The sequence below is a fragment of the Epinephelus moara genome, chromosome 22, assembly GCF_006386435.1.
Source record: "Epinephelus moara isolate mb chromosome 22, YSFRI_EMoa_1.0, whole genome shotgun sequence".
NCBI lineage: Eukaryota > Metazoa > Chordata > Actinopteri > Perciformes > Serranidae > Epinephelus > Epinephelus moara.
The window spans coordinates 16,702,393-16,725,798 of record NC_065527.1 but is presented as its reverse complement, the minus strand read 5'-3'; the positions used below and the strand labels follow the sequence as shown (position 1 = coordinate 16,725,798).

Genomic DNA, 23,406 nt, shown 5'->3' with positions numbered 1-23,406 from the left:
ATTCGTCTGACATCATAATACATTTTACTATAATAGTCTAGTCAGGCAGAAGAGGGACAGTGGTACATTTTAACATCTACAACCTGCAGCTTTAGCCAGTTTTAACAACAAGACCAAAGGCATTGAAACACAGCAATGCAACATGTTAACATTATCATGACTTCAGGGTGCCCATGCCGGATATTCTTGGCTCTCCTCATGGGGAATATCAGGGTCTGAGCGTCCTATACTGGAATGTGGATCAAAAGGATCCCACATCCTCCACCATCCTGGAATGTTGGGAATGAAATGAGCATCTGAGCCAGGATGAATAAAAAATATCAGTAAGGATCTGTGGGGAGTTACAAGGACAAGTTTGGGGAGAAAAATACTATGTAAGGTTGTACAGGAATACTCTAAACACATGGACAAGTGCTGGTGAGAACCTTTGGAGGTCGCAGTGCCCTTTGGATGTGATGTCAAAACAAAGAGCAACCATCTATAAATGTAAGGTCAACAGTGAAAGGGACCTTGTCCTTTTTGGTCCTGAAGCTCAGGTGTTCCTGCTAGATTGAACAAAATTTACAAGAGAACGTCTGAGGCAAATGGAAAACAAAGAAAGGCTGTCATTATACTACTTTTAAATCCCCCGAATACACTGATAAGAAATACAAATAATTTGCCATGCTACACCAGACAACCATGCAGCTGTCCAAAATAATCATCATCTAATGCAATAAACGTAATAAACTACCATCATTATTACAACCTGTTTTAGTATTATGGTGTACTGCAGTTCTGCATGTGGTTTGTCCAAGTGGTGTTGCATTATATTTGTCAGATAACCCACAAAATCTGAGTAAAGTGCTGGCCATTTATGTTGTGCTGCATGTGTAATTACAGTAATGTAGACAGTAGTAGCTCTCATTCATAGCATATTCATATAGTATACTATAGCCAGGCCTGCTTATGGTAATTAATATAATATAGCAGGAAATGAGTTTACAAATTTTGAAGTTATTTCTGGGGCAGGGGGACAGGACCCCCAGACCCCTCTACATAATTGGTCCCCCTGACCCCTGGTATCTCTTATAAACATCGTGTATGCACAAAATACACTAAAGCTGAGATCTATAAAAACAGACTTGATGGGAGAAACTCTGACCCATGCTTACGGACATTGTCAAACATTTTTTGGCGCATGCCATTTAAAAACATACACATTGTTTTATGAATGAGACCCCTGGAGATAGCCTACATCTATGCTCCACCTCAGGGCACTTAGATGAGAAGCTCACATTATACTGATACATAGTGAAGTGAACAATATTTAGTTTAGTTTATTTGCACGTATAAATGTGTATAAAAAAGACAGTAAGAACTCATTTTAAGAAGATAGAACATTGGGCAGGAGAGGTTAGAAGCCAAATTGGCTAATGAAGATAACTCCCCTAGTAAATATCAAGTCAGAAAAATTATTTTTTTAAATTATCAGTTTCAAGATGAGGCAGTCACACAAAATGGACATTTACATGTTTAGCCACAGGTTGAGAAGCATTACAATAAAATACATGCAGTGTTATGTGGCTGAAACAGGCAGACACACAGAAACAGCCTAGAGCCACAGTGTTTCTACAGCAGGACAATGATGCTCTCTGGTGGCTGTGAGGACATGTCGCCTGTCCCACAGTTGGGAAACGTTTATGACTCACCTTGGTAGACGAAGGTAATTTGATACGTTTTGTGACAGCGAATTAAATAAATTTATAATGACAAAAGAAATATAGTACCAAAATTAAAATAGTTAAATGAAACGTCAAAGCTAACGCTAGCATAGCTTTTTTCTAAAGGAACGTTCTAGTTACAAGCGGTTGTCAAGGCAACAAGTGCACTCATCTCCTGAGCTACTGAAAACAGAACGACCACCCACTCCGTCATTCTTCCGTGTATCCGGCACAAACCGTTCATACTAGACGCTGATTGGCTGTTAGTGAGCACACCTGCTGCTGATTGGTCTAAACGCCTACAAACCTACTTCTTATTTATGAATACGAGTGAGTGTTCACTGTTTTTTGTAAGCTAACATCAATAACTGAAGCAAGAGCAAAGACATGGCAGGAGAGAAATGCGCGTTTGAGCAAACTTTTTCTTTTAGTCCTCTCCCCTCCAAGAAGCCCTCCTTCCTACAGGACCGAGACACTTTAACACTGTTAATGAAATGGTAACGTATGAAATTAGCTAACCTGGACATCTCTGAAAACTTTAGAAATTATCTCTTTCCTCTGGCAGTTGGGCTTCCGTAGATTAGCTAATGGTTGTCTAAAGTAGAGGTGTGTGTTCATTTTAGGTCCATGCTTGGGAGGATTTCAGCTCAGTGTTACAGCTTTGACCAGTGCTTTTACCCCTACAGCAGTGAAAAGTTTGTACAGGTAAGATCCAGCATGATAAATGAGGTTGCTACTCTGTAATTACAATTTAACCACTGACTGATCTGTGATGCTTAAAGCAGGGGTAGGCAGTTTTGCCCTTTCTGTCCTGAGCCCTTTCCAACAGACAACCAACTACCATGAGTTTCTGCACATGCTTCATACAGTATTTAATAATTTCCCACACACTGATTTATTTAATCTTGTTTTTTTTGTGAAGTTGCACACTCATTTAGCCCCTCATTTCCCTGCTCCCTCTCTGTTTATCAGACCACAAATTAAACAAGTGTGAGCAAGCTAACGTTAGCCACCCCACGACCTCACCGCCTTTCTCCCCGCTGCTGTGGACCGTTTAGTCGGGAGGAGAGCGGGCAGCAGTTCTGGAGACAGCGCAAACCCTCCATACAGGTGTTTTCGCTGGCTGGATTTGGGTTGCCGCGGTCGCAGACTGGGGGCCTGTCTCTGGAGCTGTTGTCTGCTCCCCTCCCAGTGAGGTGGTCTGTAGTGGCGGAGAGTGAACCAAAGGAAACACTGTGATTCAAGGCTCCAATAGAGATGCTAGATATTGGATTTTTTGCCGATATCTAAAATGCATATAAGTAACAGCTCATTTGACACATAACTGATACAGTTGGAAGAAACATCATATTATGGATGCGTACTGTTAGTGTAATGGTGCACTAGCAGAGACATGGAATACAACATTTTTCAGTGTATGTAATATTCATTTATTGTGCAAAATGAGAAAAAGCATGTATTTCGGCATTTCATTTTAAAGTCAATATCGGCTGATATTGATGACATGCCAATATTCTCATGCATCCCTAGTAGGCAAGGCAAGTTTATTTGTATAGCACAATTCAACACAAGGTAATTCAAAGTGCTTTACAGAGACATTAAAAGCAATAAGACACAATTTAAAACAATAAAAACAGTCAATTAAAAAGGGAAATAGAAATTGAGAATGATAGTAAACAGGCTCAATACATTGCATCTAAGAGCACTGCATAGAACATTTGTATAGCTGCCTAAGCTATATGGCCAAGGGTCTAGGCCATGATGGCCTATATCACTCCTGCGACTCCTTGCCACCAAAAAGTGCTCTTAGACAACATTTTAGTTTAATTTCAAAAACCGGCTCTGTCAGAGATTTCAGCTAGGATCTCTTGTCCCTGGCTCTGAACCATCTTGAATTTTGTTGGTCAGGTCTGTTTTTTAATGAGTGTATAGGACGTCTCCCTTAATAATACACCCAATGCTCGCCCACTATTTGCTCTTGAGTCCTTCACTCAGAGTCTTACCGTCCACTATTTGCTCTTGAGTCCTTCACTCAGAGTCTTACCGTCCCGCCGGACACAGGTTCCACACACCGGTGTTATTCAGATCGTAATGAACTCTAAAGATCCATCACAGGACGTCTCCCTTCTAGATCTGAATTCACAGCGTGCTCCCCAGTGTCAAGTCACAGCAGCTGACTCAGACTTCCAGGTCACCCCCTGCAGGGATGACGACAGCCCAACCTCTTAATTCCTTAGACTCTGAAACCTCTCCTATTGGAGATTTCAGCCCGGACTCAATCCTCAGCCCTGAAATCTCTGACATTTGCAGTCGATTTAACAATAAACCCAAATAGAATAGTCAAGATAAGAATAATAAGAATAATAAAAGAATAATAATAAAAGGCATATATCAGCAGTGTGTAGTAGGGATGTACCTGACGACTAATTTTAATTAAGACTAGTCGACTAGTCTGAAAAAAGGAAAACACTCAGGAAACAGTCAAAATGTAGCACAATTTATTGTTAAGTATTTGAAACATTGTCCCAAAAATATTGTATCCATTAAGAGCCATTTGAAGCCCTTAATCACAATCTTCAACAACCATGTCGGATTTCAAATGCTGCTGAGGGGCACTGCTGTCTGATGGCTCTGTAGTACCCACTACTGGCGGGCAGCTGCATGACTGACATATATATTTCTGGTGCCGACTAGCGAGGACGCGGACGTTTAATCGTTTAGATGACTAATCACGTGCAGTGCAGTCACTGGTTGTCTGTTCTGATAAATTGACTTTGTATATTTGGTCATATTTGATTACTCTTGACGTCACTCTGTAATATGTAGTGTTTCTTCAGAGATCCCAATGTGGTATCCAGTCTGAGAAGGATGGAGGCCGGAGCCTGGGTGCCTCTTGGTATGTTATGACCCCCAGAAAGCCTTTCATCACTGATGGTAGGAAATTGATCTCATGTGCTGGACAATATTTGCAGTCAAATCTCGATGGAATGTTTCTTGTATGTCGTAGACAAGCCAGTGGTGTCTGTTGATGTGGAGCAGGTGCTGTGCACTAAGGTCTCCATGGATCTGTTTGACCCAATCTACTCTTGTGGGATCCTGAGACCCTCTGGACATGTAGTTAAATGCTTTCATGATGTCTACCCCGACTATGATGAACTCAGACAGGTTACTCCCTTTTCTCATCCGTCAGTCTATCTGTCTCTATCTTTTCTGACATACCATCAGTCCAAGTCTTCCTCTGTTCATCCAGATGCTGCAGGAAAAGGACTCTGAGCAGTATTATGTGGTTGGGAACGAGGAGCGAGGAGAGTTTCTGTTTCGACTCTTTAAGCACCTGTGTTTCGGAGGAGAGCTCTGTCAGTACGAAGACACTATCGAGCCTTACATCAGCACCACAAAACAAATCTACAAAGACTTGATCAGGTGCGCATAATCTGACCATCTCTCACCGCTATATTTGAATCCATACTGTCCAACAATATAAACACTTCAACAATTATTGATCTGGTTATTAGATACACCATGATCTAATGATAACATTGTAACTCTACCTTTCACTATATAGTGTTCAAAAGGATCCAGAGACGAAGAAGATCAGTGTGCTCTCCACAGTCCTCAAAGTCTGTGCTTATGTAAGTGACTGGTTGAATGTCGGTGCCACCAGTACACCAGTGCAAAAATGCCATTGAATTAAACTGGACTTCTAATTGATAACTGGAAGCCATTGTAAGATACCTGATGAATGTACTTAATGTAGATAAGTATTTATTAACTGTGCTCATACTGATACAGTTCACACAGGATGTTACTCGGCCAACATATAATGTTTAACTGTTCTTATTATAACTCAAAATTATTTATTTAACCCTTGAGGAAACTCAAAGTCCAAAAGAAAGCAGAACAAAAACCAAACTGAAAACACGATGAACAGGGATGAGCACAGGAATAACACAGGGATGAATGCAGGAACGACAGCAGAATGCACCCAGGGGGAATCCAGGATCAACACAGACAAACTGACAAAGAACAAAGGAAATCACACAGGTATATGTACACAGAAAAAATAATCAAAAGAATGAGACACAGCTGAATTAGGTGGACGCGGGCAAAAGGAGGGAAATGGAGATTGGCTAACAACAAAGTGTGTTGAGTGGAACACTAGGGTGGAGCAAACAAGACATACAGCACAGGTGTGAAGGGAGGACTCTGGGAACAGGGAAGGACTAACAAGACAGGTGTGACAGAAAACAGGCGGGAAAACACACAAAGACAGGAAGTAAAACCAGACACGACACATGAGGAGAGGATCTATAAAATAAAAAAGGAAGCAGATTAAACATGAATGAATAACATGAAACAAGGAACACAAACAGAAAACTCCAAAATAAAGTCCATAGGATAACAGAATATAAACAAACCCAGGATCATGACAGGTATTATGATTATTTTGTTGACTCAAACAATTAACATTCTTACTGTTACTATATGACTGGTCATCAGTCAGTTGAACACGCTGGTAGGGTTGGGCGGTATACCGGTTTGTACCAAAAACCGGTATTTATTTTCGTTATGAATTTTTCATATACCGCAATACCGGTGAATAGCCCAAACAACGTCCGGAACGTGCGCGGCAGCAAAGTGTTTCAGCGGGGAACCATTTCACCGCTGCACACCACAGGCACGCTTGAGCGGGTGAGAGTGAGAGCATAGAAAAGTTTAGAGGCGAGAATGGCTGCCGGAGAGAGTCCTGAAAGCAAAGCAACTGTACACGATGACCCAGAAGAACTCATACCAAAAAGAGCAGTGTTTCCCCTATATGCAACTAGCAGCGGCGCACCGCCGTTTACAATTCTCCTCTGCCCTCTGTATCGCGCACGGCGGAGTTTCGCCCCGATGCACGCGCGCACACACACACACACACACACACACACACACACACACAAAGCGCACACACACAGGTAAGCACACTAGAGCACGGCTCGGACCGCATTTTCCTGACCTAAGACGACCCGTCCCGAGTCCGAGACAGCTACGGCCAGGCTCCACCGGGCACGTCTGCAGCGCGAGTCCCGTAGCAGCTCACCCCCCCGTTAATCAATTACAGCGGCTCCACCGGCAACGAGAGCGGCGCGACAACCCCCGTCTGTTGCGCGACAACTCTCTATTATGCGGCTCTTCTATTTTTGTCGCGCTACGCCCCCCTACGCGACCCTCCAGCAGATAAAAACTACATGAAATAGTGTGCTAAACGAGCACAATGTGTTTTTAAATGAATAAACCATTATCAGAGGTGATATGTGATTTTTTTTTTTTTCATGCATTTACCCATGTTTATCCGTGACACTGTGTAAATGTCCGTGGCGGACATTTGAAAGCGAGTAGAAGACAAACAGTACAGTAAACTTGTAGATAACTCAAATATATGTAATAAGTTAGGTGCTTTAACATTTCATGCAGCCTCTCGGCTCGGCAAACGGTAAACAACCCCGCTGGCTTCTCTACGTGTCGCTTCCGTACGCAGTCAGTGGAGCCCAAATGAATGGAGCGGAGCGTGTGTTGTGTTCAGGCGTTGTCAGGTAAATAACAAATTCCGGCACTTGAATAGGCTATAGCACAACACAGCAGCATGTCAAGTTGGCCGAACCTGAGCAAAATACCGTGAAATACCGTGAAACCGATATGATTTTTTCTTACAACCGTGATATGAAAATTTTGTCATACCGCCCAGCCCTACGCGCTGGCATTCTACGTGTCAATGAGCCATCAAGGAGCTCAGTCGATGTGACGAATCCTCCACTGTGCAGAGGATTGTGGGTCAGAATAGCCAGAAAAGCATGCTGACTTCCATACTGCAAAATGTGACCAGATTGCAGTAGGACAACCTGGTTATATTTGGTACACTGCATTTGACAGTCTACGTATTGGGACACAATCTTCTTATGGCATCCTGGGTGATGGAATGTACAGCTTTAGATAGGGCCATTCACATTATTGCATCGGCCACTGTAGTTCTCCTACATGATTGGCACATAGTAGAAGTTTCAGCTCTGCAAACTCACCACTAGATGCCACTATAACCTACACGCTGGACCTTTAACAGTAGAACGGTGGCAGTTCTTTTGCACGTCACGGCTGTCTGTCACATACACAAGAGGCTTGCTTTCTTATATTAACGCACATATATTGTGTTATTAATCCTCTGTAGGACGAGTCTGGACTATGTTACCCCGGCAGACGAGAGGAGGAGCAGACGTTTGCCTATTTGATTGTCGACCCCTTGAAACGTCACGTGACTGTGTTCTACCACTGCTATGGTGTAGGAAACTTCACACTGTGATCGCATGAACGTTGACATTGTCCTGGAGAACTTGTCAGACTCCTGGTGGACATGAGAAACACACAAGCTCAGACGGAGTCGTACCCAGAAATCAGTTGAACACAATGAAGTCCCAGTTTGAGATACAAAGTTAAAGGATTCATTGTTTTTGTTCTATTAAAGTACGTAAATAAAATGTTTTTAAACAGCCATAAAGCCTGCCACTCTGTAAATGTCAAACATTACACAGCACTGATGAGACAAATAAAGAGACCAAAGTCGACATACAGTCCAAAGAGCTTTATTGAAACAAATAAATTAATAAGTTACTCAAGTGAGCTAATTTAATCCTCAGCAGATACATTTTTGTATCTCTTTCAAAGATCAAATAGAGGTGTGCATTAGTTTAGAAAATAAGATGAGCGCCATATTTCATCAACCAGTAGCTACATCAATTGGAATCGGAAGACTTTGTTGGCTTTTAGCGTTTTGCTTATTGCTTTGATCAGTTTCATTTTAACAACAGTTCCAACACCTAAGAGCGCAGTTAAAGGGCAACGAGCTGGAATGTCAAATGGCAGCAAGTCAGTGGTTGATGGATGGTCGGGCGTCGTGGAGAAGAACAGAGTGAAAAAAGAGAACGTGCAGATTGAGTCATGCATAGCATTCAGTCAGTTAGACAGACAATCAGTTACTGTTTCTCATACTCGGATTTCTAGACTAGCGCCCCCTAGTGGCCTCAGAGGTAGTTGTGTGGAAGCCATATTCTCTATGTGACATGCTTATGAAAGGACACATGCCTGCAGAGTTTTCCTGTGACGATACAAATGTCCATGCCTCCAGATCTGACTGGCGTTAAAATACAGTAAGGGTGTCGATGCGAGGAGGTCCCGGCAGAGTTACAATGATATGCTACACATATAGTAATATTCTCAGAAAATATCAAAGGTTGCAGCAGTCATAAAAGACCCCTAAAAATTACATATTCAGAACAATTTTGATGGTGTTTCTTCAGTTAGGCCAAAGTTTTGAAAAAAAAAAAAAAAAAGAGGGCATGGCTATTGTCATGTAATACCCCTATGAAACCCATCTCATCAAAGCAGCATTAATATTTAAGTTTGAGAAAGAAAGACGCACCATATCAGTTACAGAACGAAGACATAGAAGGCACAGGTCGCTTCCTTTCATGTCTGGACTCAAGACTTTACAGGAGACATCCTTAAGTTTTTTTTTTTTCTTCTATTACTGGGGCCACCGCCAACAACAACATGCAATACAGTGGTCTCACGTTTTCACAAAGCTCAACATTGCAGGTGACGATGAAGTGACGGTTTAATAATGCCTCTGATAAGTAGGCAGCTCTGCTATAGTTCAGGCCAGTGGTTCCCAACCTTTTTCCTTAATGGACCCCTTTCTGTCATGACGACCCCTGACTTATTTTAGGGATACTTTAGATTATATTCAGTGCATAACAATTACAGTACAAAACAACTGATAAATTGTACAATTAACCCAAATTTTGTGCACAATGTCTAAAATAAATTGACTATTTTTGCATTGATCTCAGCCTGTGGAGCTTTTTGTGGCTTTCTAGCCCAGTTATATTGGTATGCGAGTATCTCCTCTGCCGTCCCTTCTTCTCTCTTCTCTCTCCCTTGTTTTTCTTCTACTGGATCCCCTCAGGGATGTGTTCTTACTCCTCTTTTATTTTGTTTGTACACACATGAATTTCAGAGTAATCACGCATCAAGATTTGTCCTTAAATACGCAGATGACTCTGTTATTGTAAGCCTTCTTCGTGGATCAGAATATGATCATGGCCCAGCACTGGATGAATTTGTTAACTGGTGTGACCAGTCTTTCCTCCACATTAATGCATCTAAGACCAGTGAGATGTTCATTGATTTTCGGAGGTATTTAGGCACTGTCTTAGATGACAAGTTGACTTTTGACGTGAACACTGACAGCATCTGTAAGAAGGCAAACCAACGATTATTCTTTTTAAGGAAGCTGAGGAGTTTTGATGTAAATACAACAATCATGAAATTGTTCAAGTTGTGCTGTAAGCTCACTGGTGTTACTTTAAATAACCTCCAGCATCTGTATGAAGAGAGGGTCATCTCTAAAGCTCAGACTCTCAACATCCCCTCCGTGTTGAGTTTCAGATGCTTCAATCAAGGCGGAGGTTTTGCCTCCCTAAATGTAGCACTAAGCGTTACAGATCGTCCTTTGTTCTGTCCGCTATCGCTTTTCTTAACCAGCGGTGGCAGCGGTGTCCATGATTTATCCCTGACATTGTGTGACATTAAAGTTTTTACCTTATTGTTGTATGAGCTCTTTTAGCAGCGAGTGAAGGCTCTGTGAATTCAGCTTGTGGTCAAGTCTTCATTTTCTTTATCCTGTGTTTTAAGTTTAATCTTGAATGATAATCTCAATTTGAAATATAACAATTTAATTAGTTTTCTTCACAGAAATGAACAAAATGCTAAGATATAAGTCTTCTGTTTGACAATATATAAGTTTTCTGACACCCCTTAAAATCAAGAAAGCCTTGTTACACCCCGTTGTAGCTATGGCGGCCCCTAGTGGGGGTCAGGACCTTCAGGTTGGGAACCAGTGGTTTAGGCTACACATAAAGCTACGCGTAATTTCTCTAAGAAATGCATGAAAAAATTGTATGAGACCAAGAGCAAGCTCTGACGTGCCATTTTATTCCTCATGGCATCAGATCATAAATAGGCTGATCACTGAAGTACATTCACTGTTTGAAGTCTTAGCTTGAATGGAAATGCGGAGCACCTGAGTCAACTGGTTTGACTGGAACAAATAAATGCAGGGACAAAAGGAAACTCTTTTCACTGGCCAAATATAGCATGGTGAATGTTTTCTCAGTCGAAGCTGGCAGCAATTATCTGATGACGTTAAAAAAATATACATATGAGCTCTGCGAGTGGTGAGCGTGAACCTGATCGGCTGTGTGTATCGTTACAGTTGTGTCATCCATGATTTAACTCCACAAAAATGCTACATTTATTTCAAAGATCATATCTAATTGAATTAAATATGTTAACTTAAATCCTACATTCAACTTTAACAACCAAAATCATTTAAAAAAAACAAACAGAATTTTGCCATCGTGGGTTACACAAAATCGAGTGCATGAAACATTAATTACAGTAAAGAAATCAAAACACAAAGATAAAAAGACAAAAGGTGTGTTATTTATCAAGTGCCAAAGTATTTAAGTAAAGGAATTGCTTTCATTATATCTGTGTGTGTGTGTGTGTGTGTGTGTGTGTGTGTGTGTGTGTGCATTTGAGCACTCTCCAGTTTTGTCCACAAACACAGAGCGTTAACTGCACATCAAACATCTCCATGAAAGAACCAGAAAAGACAGACGAGTGCACAGTAACACCCGCGGGTGTCAAACCTGCACACCGTCTGTTTGTAGTGAAGCTGTAAGGCTGGAACCATTTCCTAAGACACGTGCATTCATGAGGATAATGGCCTGGAATTCATGCGTTAGACCTGGACGCCTTACAGGTTGTTCATGGTTTAAAACTGGCCAGAAAGTGTCTACATCATCTCCGCAGCTGCTGACTGCGAGATCACATGCCCGATGAGTGTTAGAGTAAGAACGATCTTCCTGTGAGAAAAGTGGAAGTATTACTGACACGGTAAACCTGACCTGAGGCTAGACGTGAGTGACGAGGAGCAGTGCAGAAAAGTGTGACATCAGTGTCTAAATTCTGACTGAGGATCAGTGAGGTTTTATCTACAGTAACATGCATGTCCGGGGGGCGGGCTGCAAGACAGAGAGGTTTAAAGGGCATGTTAAAAACAACAGAAATACTAAAATAGGAGATACAGTTGAAACATTGCAAAGAAGGGATCTGTGAAAGGACATTTTGGCTCTAATAATCCTAAATAAGTAGGGACATTCCTCACTTCAATGCCAGACAAACAGGGACTTTTTTTGCAAGTGGGCTTATTGGAGACAGAACATCCAAGAGGGAATGGAGATGAAAACAAACACTGTATGGTACACAATCACTCCAGCGCATTCTTCCAGCTGTTTTCATGTGACATGTTTGGGCAATTTAAGCAGGATTTAAACATTTAAAACTCGAAGGTGTACCTTGGAGGTTTGGTGTTTTGGTGAGGTCCGAGGGAGCAGATTATTTCTGTGTCAGGGTGTGAAATTTGCAGGTGGGACCCATTACATTCATCACAGCCATCCTAAGGTACTGAACAAATGACTGGCATGGCACTTGCAGCAACTGCTTGTGTCAGCAAACTCTCAGTCAGTTGATTCAAGCAGCCAAGAAAATAAAGAAATGACGAGGGGAGGAAAAAAGGGACGAGATTTCTCCAAAGATTTACAAAAAGTCAAAGCTTAAAGTCTGATTATCTACAGTTGGAAGCTTTAAAGGAAGCGTAGATATATATATAGCATGAGGTGAGTTTGTGAAAGTGGTTCAGTAGTCAAGTCATACATGTTCATGTGCCCTCTCTTCATCTCCATCCTCGTCTAGTGGGTCGAGAGGCGTGTGCGGTGAGCAGCTTTGGCTGAGGCTCCTTGTCAGGGGGAGCCATCTGGTGGCCTCTGTCTGTATCAGCTCTGGAAACACATTCACTTCAGGAAAAAAGAGGAGAGGGTGCAGATTTGAGATGGAAAGGGGTAAAAAGATCATCCCGAACAGATATGAAATGATTGATGACGTTAAGGTCGGGCTGCTCGAAGTGAGGACTCAGCCGCAGGAAGACGTACTGTAAAGGGTTTTGTGTCTGTGTTTGAACAGCCGCGAGACTGCTCCGCTCACTGTCATTCCAAGTTGCCGCTCTCAGAGATGTTGAGCGTGTTAGCGGAGGGGAAGAGGTCTCTTTGGTCCGTGGGGCTGTGGTAGTCGGACGTCAGGTCGGGGTCCAGGAGGGAGGACAGGGTGAAGTGGGACGAGCCTTTCTTTAGGCACTGGGAGTAGAAGTTGAGCAGGAGGTCCAGCTTGTTCTCTATAGACTGTACCTGAACAAACACACACATTGAGACTGGGATGTGTGGAGCTCTTTTAACACATCTTCTAATGAGATATTGACATGTTTTGGGAATTTTCCATGTTCTAAGCTAAATGATGCTAATATTGGAGCACTGCCTCATTTGTTTGGCATTTGAAAATGACAGATCTCATGCGTCTTAACCCTGAAATCCTCTTGGGAGCTGCAGAAAAGAAAGGCTGATAAAAGAAAGCCCACTGTGTTAGCTGAACAGGGACTTCAGCTCTTAAATGCTCGATTACTTCATTTCCTGCGCTGAGTTTATTGCACTTCCTGTACTTCTTTTTTTAGATCGACAAGGGTGAATGAAAGCAATCCACTGGGATTCTGCAAGTGTTTGACGGGTTTACACGGAGAGCACAGATCCACAAATGGTGTATAAATGAACAGTGTTGCTACAGCCTAAAGCAAGTTAGAATTAAAACTTTTAAAGACATTTTACTGCCACTGGGAATTAAATCTAAGACCAGTTTTACAATAACCAAAATCAAAGGGAAAAAATATGACTGTTTTTTGTCTCATGGCGGAGATGAGGGTAGAACAGAACTGGGAAATACCTGACGTTTGTTGTTTTTGCCGATTTTTTGTGTTTCTCACGGTGCATGTAGGATTGCACTAACTTGATTCCCATCGAGACTGTGAAAAACGTTTTGCATAAAATACACCCAGCCTTTTATCCATTGCCTTGTACCTGTTTCAGTTATGCCGCGAAATCTTGGTTAAATGTGTTTTTTTGCTGAATTTGCACTTCCTCAAGCCGTCCAGGGTACAGTTGTTAGTCATTGTTGTTAGTTCTACTTTCCTGATGTGGTTTTAATTCAAAAAGCATATGATACATTGTTTTTAACAAATAGATGTTACCAGGTTTTTTTTAGATTTTATAATTCAGCTTTAGAAAAAATACAATTCAGAAAACAGGGTATTTCCTGTCTTTACATTTTTAAGACTTTTGAAAGATTGATTTTAGACATTTGAATACCAATCAAGGACTTAATTATAGATTAATGAATTCAATGCCTTTTATGACTTAAAGAACACTTAAATAAACTCCTCTGTTACCTGTTTTTCCACCTTGACTACACGTCCCATCATGCTTAGTTCATCCAGTGAGTCCAGTTCTGGCGGCGTCTTCTCTCCCTTTTCAGGGCGCGCTTTCTTGTCGGGCTGAACGGCTCCTCGCCCAATTATCTGGTCCACCCTTTGATACAAAAACAACAGTTAAAATTAAGATGATGGAGACTTAGAATAGACGACAGAAGTTTTTAAACTCTCTGTATTGATTTGAAATAAACTTAAAGGTATTTTCCTAAAAATCAATGTAAAAACAAAAGTAATCCCTCTCAATGATCACTTATGACCCACTAGAAGTGTGTGGCGGTTTATTTATCTGCAGAGACTCTGCCTTCTGCCTGTATTTTCTTATTTTCTTCTTATGATGTTGTGTTTGGAACATTTGGCACAGCACGCAGGTGAGGTCAGGACGTTATAAAAAGCTATGAAAATCATAAACATCACACTGTAACTACACAAATACAGTGAGGCAAAACACCAAGCGCTTGCTCCAAAACAATTAAACCTAGGGTTGGTTTGCACTTCACTTTCACGAGCGAGCACTGCAGGAGAGGATGGGGATGAAGAACAATGAAAAGTTGGCCTATTTTCTGTTAGACAGGTAAGTGCCAGTGGTTAGCGTCATTAGCCTGCTAAAGCATCTGTAACACTCCCACCACAGTGCAGCAGCTTGCAGTGTATGTACAGTCAGTGTGGGGAGGAGGAGCCAACGGAATGTTGTGTTTACAAACAGTATGTGCATTTATGATCTGATTATATCTGTATATCTGTTTTCGGTGCATCTACTGCTATTAGCTGTGACTTAAGATTGTTTTTTGTTTATTCTGTGCCTGTGAGTTAGTACTACATTTTATGGCGGAAGTGTTAAGTGTTTGTTTACACACCTGCTCTGATTGCTTCGAGCGTACTTAAACGCCACTTCCGTAACCATAGTTACACACTGAAGAAGACTTTCTGTCGAAACGTCTGTTGTGTACTGGTACTGCCATCCAAGCTGGTTTATTAAACTTACTAAAAGGACACTTGAGAGTGCTGGCGTTTTTCCCTTTTTTACAAATAGTAACCTACAATTTCCTGCACTGTACATTTTGGGGAATACACTTGCCCGTTTCTTGCGGGACAGGAAGATGACATGAGGGGAAATTCAATTTTTTTCACTGTTATTATTTTTACATGTTACACACGCCCCAACGAATTCTGGAGGGATATCAGAGCGTGTCCAGCCCATGAACAGGTGCCCAGCAGACCCTCTACACTCCTACTCCATCAGGGAGTGTAAATATGTTTGTAGTCAGCTTCACAGCTGAATAAAACACCCTTCATTACGATGTAGGGTGTATAAATACAGTGGCAAGCTTTGAGACAATATCTCTCTCTGTCATAACTTTTTATAACCACAGAGAAAAATAAACTATATCCTATAATTTATCAGTACATGCTGCTATTGTTTACCTGATTTTTTGTATATTATCCTTTTGCCATTAAATTAAATATATCAATAAATAAATAGCCAAAATAAATAAATAAAAAATCAAATAGAAATAAAACTTGTGGGATTTTTTGGGGGCAAACATCCTGTTTTTCACCATGATGTTCAGAAGCTGCCTGTTTTTTTTTTGCACCAGTCCCTGTAAATAAACAGCACTTTACATTCAAATGAACACAACTACCATTTTCTAGAGACAAGAGAAGGGTATATCTTATTCTAAATACAATCTAACCTTTAGGCTGTTAATCTATGTATGACAATAATAATTAATATCTATCTTAGTTTGAGTAGTTTAGGTTTGTCAGTGTGGTCGCACAGAGCTGTATTTGCACATGATGAACACAATGCAGCCTTGCACATGCTCAGTAAGTTGGTATCCATGTAGGCTCGCTGTTGGAGGGGTTTATAATCTACTTCCACTCCCTGCTAGTTTGTTTTGGATGGCACTCAGTGTGGTGGTTCCTCTGTGTGAATGTGGAAACAGAATGGAAGTAGGTAGGGAGAGGGTGCAGGAGGTAGTTTGGAAAAGGCCCTCTGTACTTGGATGGGGACTTGAAATGGCAAGCCTCTGGTTTCCAATCCAGGTTTTCACAAACTGAGCTACTGCCACCTGCGTAAGAAGATTGATTCCACTCCCCTGTCTGTGTGGTAATTATGAAGCTAAGTGAGCTTTAGAGGTGCTGGACGTGAATGTTGTTACCTCTTAACACAGCCAGGCTAGCCTTTCCCCCGTTTCCTGTCTATATGCTAAGATAAGCTAACATGCTGCTGACTGAAACTTGATATTTACAGACAGACATGAAAGTGTTGTTGATCTTCTGTATTTTCCAAAATGTCAAACCAATACTTTGAATGAGGACCACACAGAGAATTAGAGATTTAGCTTTTTTTTTTACATGCATGAAACGTACCGCATCTGCAGGCTCTTGATACGGCCCAGCATATCCAGGTGTCCAGCGGAGTACTGCTCTATGACGTCCTTCACATCATACGGACGCAGTGTCTCCTTAAACTTCCTTTTGGCCACAAGGAACTTTAAGATCCTGCATAAACACACCAGAGTTACTGTTATCACTCCTCTGAACACCTTTAAAGAGCCTCACACTGCACACTCACACATACAGGAAACCTTTGGAAAAATGCAGGGTCAGGACAGCTATCAAACGATACGGGGGACCCTGAGAATAACAAGATTAATTACAGTCAGAGTGACCTTATCATTCATAAACAGCCCCATAAAGAGAGCAGAGTCGCCCCCACTTCTTAACCATATATTGTGATGACGACAACAGAGACATTTGCTTATCAGTGTTTGCTGTTTCAGCAATTAGAAAAAAATCTCACATGTTGGTGCCACTGGAGGACCTCAGCTGCTCTTACTCCCAGCGTACACATCACCACCCACACCCCAAATGTGGGGGAATCACACAGAGGAATGTTGACCCAGCACTACTGCACCCGGTGAACACATCACTGACATCCTCTGCCAGAGGCGGTCTGGTTGGGCGTCATGCTGGAGGGAGTGGAGGATGTGCGAGAGATAATGGGAAGGGAGCGAAGGAAAGTTTAAGCATGTGTGTATGTGTGTGTGTGTGTGTGTGTGTGTGCGCCTGGCTTCTGTGTTGGGTGGGTCATTCAATTCCCCTCTTATCACTTACGCGATAGCTCGCTCAGAGATGCTGGCTCCGCAGAAGGACCGGAAACACCAAATGTAAGCGAGACAAAATATACACACTCAAGCTGTCATCTCACCCTGTGATGGATTGCGCTACAAGTCAAGCCGGGGGAGACGGAGGAGTGAGAGAGAGCGGAAAGGCAAGGAAGGAGGGATTTCTTTTAACGAGGAAATCCTATCTCACACACCCAGACGACTAAGTCCACTATAATACTCCCACTTGCCTTCATAGGAGGAAGAAAAGAAATCACATCAAAGGTCTGGGAAGCAGAAGATCAGAAACACTCAGCTGTTCTGAGAAAAAAATCACACACACACACATATTTGTGTGCACAACCATACACACTTGCAAAAATATAATGCCACAAATACATACACCTACACACACTCAGTCAGAAGTATGCACACACTAACACAACAACACACACGTGGGCTTAGCAGGAGCAAGTGAAACCTGAACTTGAGAGTGGGGTCAGTTTCTGAAATAACCACAGTAATCTTTGTTAAGGTCTGCAGCGCTTGCACTTACAGCAGCCACATGCAGCGCACAGTTTTGTGTAGTGACCGGTGCTGCGACAAAGACGAAGAGAAGGTGTGAGGGAAGGAGAAGAGGAGCGAGAGGAGGAGGAGTGGTGGTCTACAGCTGGTGCCATAGCAGCCGTCAGCGCACTCTTCCCCCTCACGCAGCACTCTGTTTCTTGATGACTCCTGCGTTTGGGGTATTTTTGCAGGCGCTCTTTTCTTATTTTGCAGGTAGATGCAGATTTTTTTGCCAGGGTGGGTCTCAGGTGTGGGTAAAAGAAAAGCTTGGGAGGGGGGGGGTGGGGTACTTTAGATTTGGATCCTCCAAGGGTTTCTTCGAAATGCTGACTCTCTTTCTCGGTCGATGAAATGGCTTTCATAATACATGGTCAGGTTTGAGCGTGGCCCCCTCTCTGCCCCCAAAAAACTTCCAGTGCAACAGTCACTGGCAGCGGTACAGTACAGCTGGCACTGCTCACCGAAAGGTATTATACCTTCCTAATGTAAGGAAGTTGAGACGTAAAAACACAGTGATGATTGGAGAGACAGGAGGTGTCATCTGTGCCCCAAAATGCTTGCATAGCTAGTGCAAATATTTTTGCAATTCAGCAAAGGTGGATCCCTGATAGTCTCCAATGGCAAGGTTTAATCTGTGACTTAAAAATGACTGTTATGCTGACACGATTCCTAGGTGGGCCAAGTAGGGTGAGCCACTGCAGGGGCAAGTCTGATTCTTCGCCAAATACGACTACCTACCTGCTGTATGTGTATTCAATCATTCTTACAGAGAAATGTACTGAGTAAACATTATATGAGTTTAAAAATATAACAGCTGAAACGCTACAAAAACTGATGACGATGACTAAAGATCAAATGGTTATAAATCGTACGCATGTCCAAACTATTTATTTAATAAAGTGAGGTTTCATCCGAGACTGCAAACGTGCAGAAATTTTGTGTTTTGTGCAGTATTGGATTGTGTGTGTGAGGAGAGTCACAGCAGAGAGCACAGAGAGATATCAGGCCTTGTTTTACCATCCTCCTCCTCCTCTCTTGCTCCCTCTGCCTTTCCCTCCGTACGTACTCTGAACACCGTACGCATTTATCCGGGCAGCCAGGCACTGATTAACCACATGTGCCGCTCTGAAGTGAAGTCTCAGCACTAAGGCCTGCTGCAAAATTCTGTGTTTCACAAACATCAATCATGGAACTCGCCAAGGATGCTGCATGTGTGTGTGCGCGCAAAGCACCTGCTGTTTACACACCTGCACTATCTATAGGAACTCCCTCCCTTCTATTGTGTGCAGCACAGAGCAGCTGAGGTCAGAGCGATCTGCTGAGTCAAGTGCAAACCTGAGGAGAGGTCATATAATACCTTATCACTGGCATAATGATATCAAATAAATATATCACGCTGCATTCCAAGACAGGAAAATATCTACCTGCTGTGTGTCCAAAAGAAAAAACCTTAAATCAAAAGGAATACCTCCCCCCCTTTAATGACCATTTGTATATCAATTACTCACCCTGTGTTAGGTTGGATTAGTGAACATACCTCCACCATGAGTGACAAATCCAAAGACTATATCAAAATATATAAATCATTGTGTAACTTTGGTGTTTTAAAGGGTTATTGCAGATTCACCAAAGTCATGGGTGGTGAATTATTCCCTTAAGTGTCAGCACATCACCTGGTTCAGACAGCAAGGTTGCTTTACTGACAGTGACTATGAACTTACTTATTAAATTATAGCAATAATCATTACAAGGATGGATCATTTAAAGTCGTACTGAGATTATGACACCTCATCGATGTGACCACCAGGATGCCCAACACAGCGATTCCAGACACGTACCCACTTCATTCACAAGAGTGCATATGAAGCCACGCAAGACAGCGCCACGCTACTCAAGAAACGCTGTGCAGGAACAGCGCTGACATCAAGGAACCCAAAAGAGTTGATCTAATCCGCTCTCATCCAACCTCTCTGGAGACCAGCCGGGCCCCAACACCAGATGTTTGCTTGCATTTGTATTTATTTTCTGCCACCATCAGTGGAAAAACTCTGTTACGCTACGAGTGTGTGTATATGTGTTTGAGATGGGGGGAGAGGTTGCATTCATGATATTGCTGGTAACCCTTTGGGATATCCACACGTTTAAATACAGAAGTAATTTCGCATTGCACACACGAGTAATTATTAGAATTGTGGCGTGTATTTGCCAACAGAGCATTTCTTCACGCACACACTGTCCATGAGTTAAGAGTGCGTAGTTTACATGTGCAGGGTGTTTGCTTTTCCTCCTGACTGTAAGCTGAACTCATTCACAGTGTTTAAGGACATGTTTTGTAAGGACATCCATCACTTACGTACTACAGTGGCTTTACATGAAAGCTTATAGTCGATGAGTTGCAGAGGGAGATGACACAATGACAGCAATCAACATCAGCAATGCTCGTAATCAATTGTTACTACAGTTGTCCTTGTCTAAACAGTACAATATCGTTTGTCTGTGCGCAGTCGTAATGTACCATGATCCTCAATCTGTACAGTATCTGTGCGTGTCTGTGTACTCTCTTATAGGCCACCCTATCACGCCACATGACCGCCTGAATGAGCTGGGCTTGCTGAGTGACAAGGTCGCATGAGGGAACTAACCCTGCCTGCAGCGGGGCTCAGTTACCTCTCCTAAGTGGACATTTCTACTCCGTCAGCTGAATCTGCACACGGCAGCACCTAAATGGAGGAGCAGCATGTTCACCAATTAATGCACGCTGTCAAATCCCGTGAGCACGGCCCATGTCTAAATGCACATGCATGTGTTGTTTATCCGACCAAAGTGTACTTAGTTTAATAATGACCTGAGGCACAGCAGCTCCAGCTTGCACCTTAAAGGTTAAGTTTCCAACCTGGACCCTCGTTCCCACGTTTTTGTGTGTAAAGGACCAATGGGAACAGCAATTTCTGAATTTGGCATTGAGCAAGATGATGTAAACACTCAAGGCATGTTCACACTGTCAATTATTTATGTTCACTAAAAGTGCTTGTTTTTGCTGCTGACAGGCTCGGGATGTTATTGTCAGTGTCTCACAACATCACGTAAAGGATCCCTCCAGAGACAGACCATTTTTAAAGAGTGAGATCCATTTTGTTTAACCAGAAACATACTTAAAATTGCCATAGCCAAACCAACCAGACTCCATTTCAATAAACAGTAATTTTAGCATGTATAGAGCCAGCATATTTTTACATCTAACTGAATGAACTAAGGGTTTATTTCAACCAAACAAGAGTCTGTGATTGTTGGAACAACGAAAAGACGAACCAAGACAGTTTTGTGTGTTTCATTTTGTTTCTGTTGACTCTGAATGAAGTGTGTTTTAGGTTGATGAAATTACTGTTTTTTTTAAATGGAGTCTGGTGGCTTTGGTGATGGCAATTTCGGGGCTGTTTCTGGTTAAAGTCACAGTGTGTAGGAATTTCTCCCATCTAACGTTGAAATCGTATATTGCATTCAAACGGATAGCGCACTCTAGCGCCTCACTGTTTCAAATGCGTATTGCAACAACGGTAGCCGCTGTGTACCAAAAAGCTATGATAACACTGATGAAACCATGTCGTCCGATACTTGGAGTATTCATTCAGGCTCCTACACAGACACACCCGACGCGAGTTGACAAACCCCCTCCTCACCATGCTGGCTGTGCTTACAACGTAGTAGAGGGCTTCATTGGGATTGGATCCTGCCGGGTCCCGCGGGACCCAACCCAAATCTTGCGGGAGCGGGCGGTTTGAACTTTGCTGTGGGTGGGAACAGCCTGCTAAAAAAAACACTGCGGGATCGGGATGTAGCCTATAGTGACAGGATGGAGTTAACAAATGATGTGGAAAAGAAGCTCAAACAAGGTCTGAAGGCGCACTGAGCCCTCTACTTCCCAGTGTGCTCAAAGCTGGTGCGTTTCATCTTCAGTATCCCCGCATCCAGTGCACCTTCAGAGCGGTCCTTTAGTGTCTGTGGGCGCATCTTGGAAGAGAGACGCACGGGATTGGGACCGCAGTCGGTCAGCAACATTCTCTTCCTCCACAGCAATATTATGGCCAAGTGATTCATTTGTTAAATTCATTCGTTTCATTCATTAACTTTGTTTATTTTATGTTATTTATTAGTGTTATTTGAGCCACTCACAGCCTACTCTCATTGCTATTCGTTAGAGGCGTGATGATGCCGGTGTTATTGAGCATAGGCTTTATCTTTATCTCATTAATGTTTCTTATTCAGGTCTCTCTTAGAAAAGACACCTTAACCCCAATCACTGCGTGATTATATAAAGGTAGAAAAATAAATAAAATACAGAGGAGGAGAATAGAATATGAAACAGCCTTAATTTCATTAAAAACTAAATGAAAACAACGAAATAGGAGCGCTATTCCTGACCAGTGCATCAAAAGACATGCAGGCCAGGGAAACGAAACAAACAACCCCAACATGAATCTCTTTATTAATAGCCTATAAAATGACGTGTTTTCTCCTGCGGGACGGGAGAAGACACAAAATCAATGCATCTCTATTATTGTGCGGGCATAAATTCTCAGAGTTTTGCGGGAGCGGGCGGGAGTGTAACACATGCTGCGGTTGCGGGCGGTAATGGTCAGAAATTCAGCGGGAGCGGGCAGGCACTTTTAGTGGACGAACATTGGCGGTGCACATTGTGGCCTGTTTGGCAGCTGCTGGCTGCAGCGCTTTCACTGCAAACTGGACCAAAACTGCTGTTCCTATCAGCCCCTTAAACTCAAAACATGGGAAAATAGGGTCCAGATTGACAAATACTTAACTTACCCTTCAATGAGTCTGTATACCTGGAAACAGCAATACAGTTGAACTCTTCAGACATTGCTCTTGTCCTTACTTAATCTAAAACTGTAAATGGATGTCTCAACTGTTTGTTGGGGAAAAATGTTGTTTGTGCCCAAAGGAAATAGGAAAACACATTTTTTCATTGCTATTAACTGAATGGGACGGTTACAGGGTTGAAGAAGAACAACCGTATGTGTACAGCTTAAAAAAAATCCACTGTAGGTATAACTGATATACTGTTGATGGCAGGACTCACCTGACAGCCCGTATGAGTGTCTTCACTGCAGGGATTACCTCCTCCATGGCCACGTCACAATATGGTTTGTCTTCCACACTGTCCTCTCCGACCCCCTCCACTGAGCCAAGACAATAAGAGAGACTTCATCATGCAGAAATGATCCTTGTGAGTGTAGAGTGTTTGAATATGTGTTGCCTACCATCAGCAGGTGGACGTGGTTTGAGGCGGAGGGAGGTACGAAAGCGTGTGCGGTCATTAAAGCTCCAGCTCTTCTGGACCTTCCCCGGGCTGGTGGGCTCAGGGACGTTTTCCTGGCTGGGAGAGCAGCGGACACCGGAGCCTGGGGGCAGCGGTGACGCCTTGTTCCTAATGGTTTGGGACGATCGGGAATTGTTCATCCTGATCCGATCCCGAAAGCCCATTTTACTGCTGACAGTGAGGATAAAATTGTTAAATGCGTATAGGTACAGCAATCATTTCGGA

At 42.6% G+C, this 23,406-nt stretch overlaps 2 protein-coding genes across 4 annotated transcripts in view; one reads left to right on the top strand and one right to left on the bottom strand.

Moving 5' to 3' along the window:
* Nucleotides 1-2,061: 2,061 nt before the first annotated feature.
* cfap300 (cilia and flagella associated protein 300) lies at nt 2,062-8,251 on the top strand. The gene is made up of 7 exons (XM_050034804.1): nt 2,062-2,200; nt 2,327-2,408; nt 4,530-4,599; nt 4,711-4,868; nt 4,954-5,126; nt 5,269-5,335; nt 7,909-8,251. Exons 1-7 carry the CDS (start codon nt 2,091-2,093, stop codon nt 8,038-8,040), a joined length of 792 nt encoding a protein of 263 aa, XP_049890761.1. The 5' UTR covers nt 2,062-2,090; the 3' UTR covers nt 8,041-8,251.
* A 53-nt stretch (nt 8,252-8,304) lies between these two features.
* LOC126384003 (potassium voltage-gated channel subfamily KQT member 4) overlaps nt 8,305-23,406 on the bottom strand; it is a 63,177-nt gene continuing 48,075 nt past the window's right edge. For 2 of the 3 annotated variants that reach the window (XM_050034801.1, XM_050034802.1), the window contains 5 exons: nt 23,123-23,352; nt 22,942-23,041; nt 16,543-16,674; nt 14,131-14,269; nt 8,305-13,042 (listed from right to left, as the gene is read on the bottom strand). In XM_050034801.1, coding sequence (XP_049890758.1) covers nt 12,845-13,042; nt 14,131-14,269; nt 16,543-16,674; nt 22,942-23,041; nt 23,123-23,352 — 799 coding nt within the window. In that variant the 3' untranslated portion in view covers nt 8,305-12,844. The remainder of the gene's footprint in view (nt 13,043-14,130; nt 14,270-16,542; nt 16,675-22,941; nt 23,042-23,122; nt 23,353-23,406) is intronic. The other variant, XM_050034803.1, reaches the window with a different exon arrangement.

Coding starts and splice junctions, on each gene's coding strand:
- cfap300 (XM_050034804.1), top strand. CDS start 2,091: ATGGCAGGAGAGAAATGCGCGTTTGAGCAAACTTTTTCTTTTAGTCCT. Junction 2,409..4,529: donor GCAGTGAAAAGTTTGTACAG/GTAAGATCCAGC, acceptor TGTAATATGTAG/TGTTTCTTCAGAGATCCCAA. Junction 4,600..4,710: donor CGGAGCCTGGGTGCCTCTTG/GTATGTTATGAC, acceptor TGTATGTCGTAG/ACAAGCCAGTGGTGTCTGTT.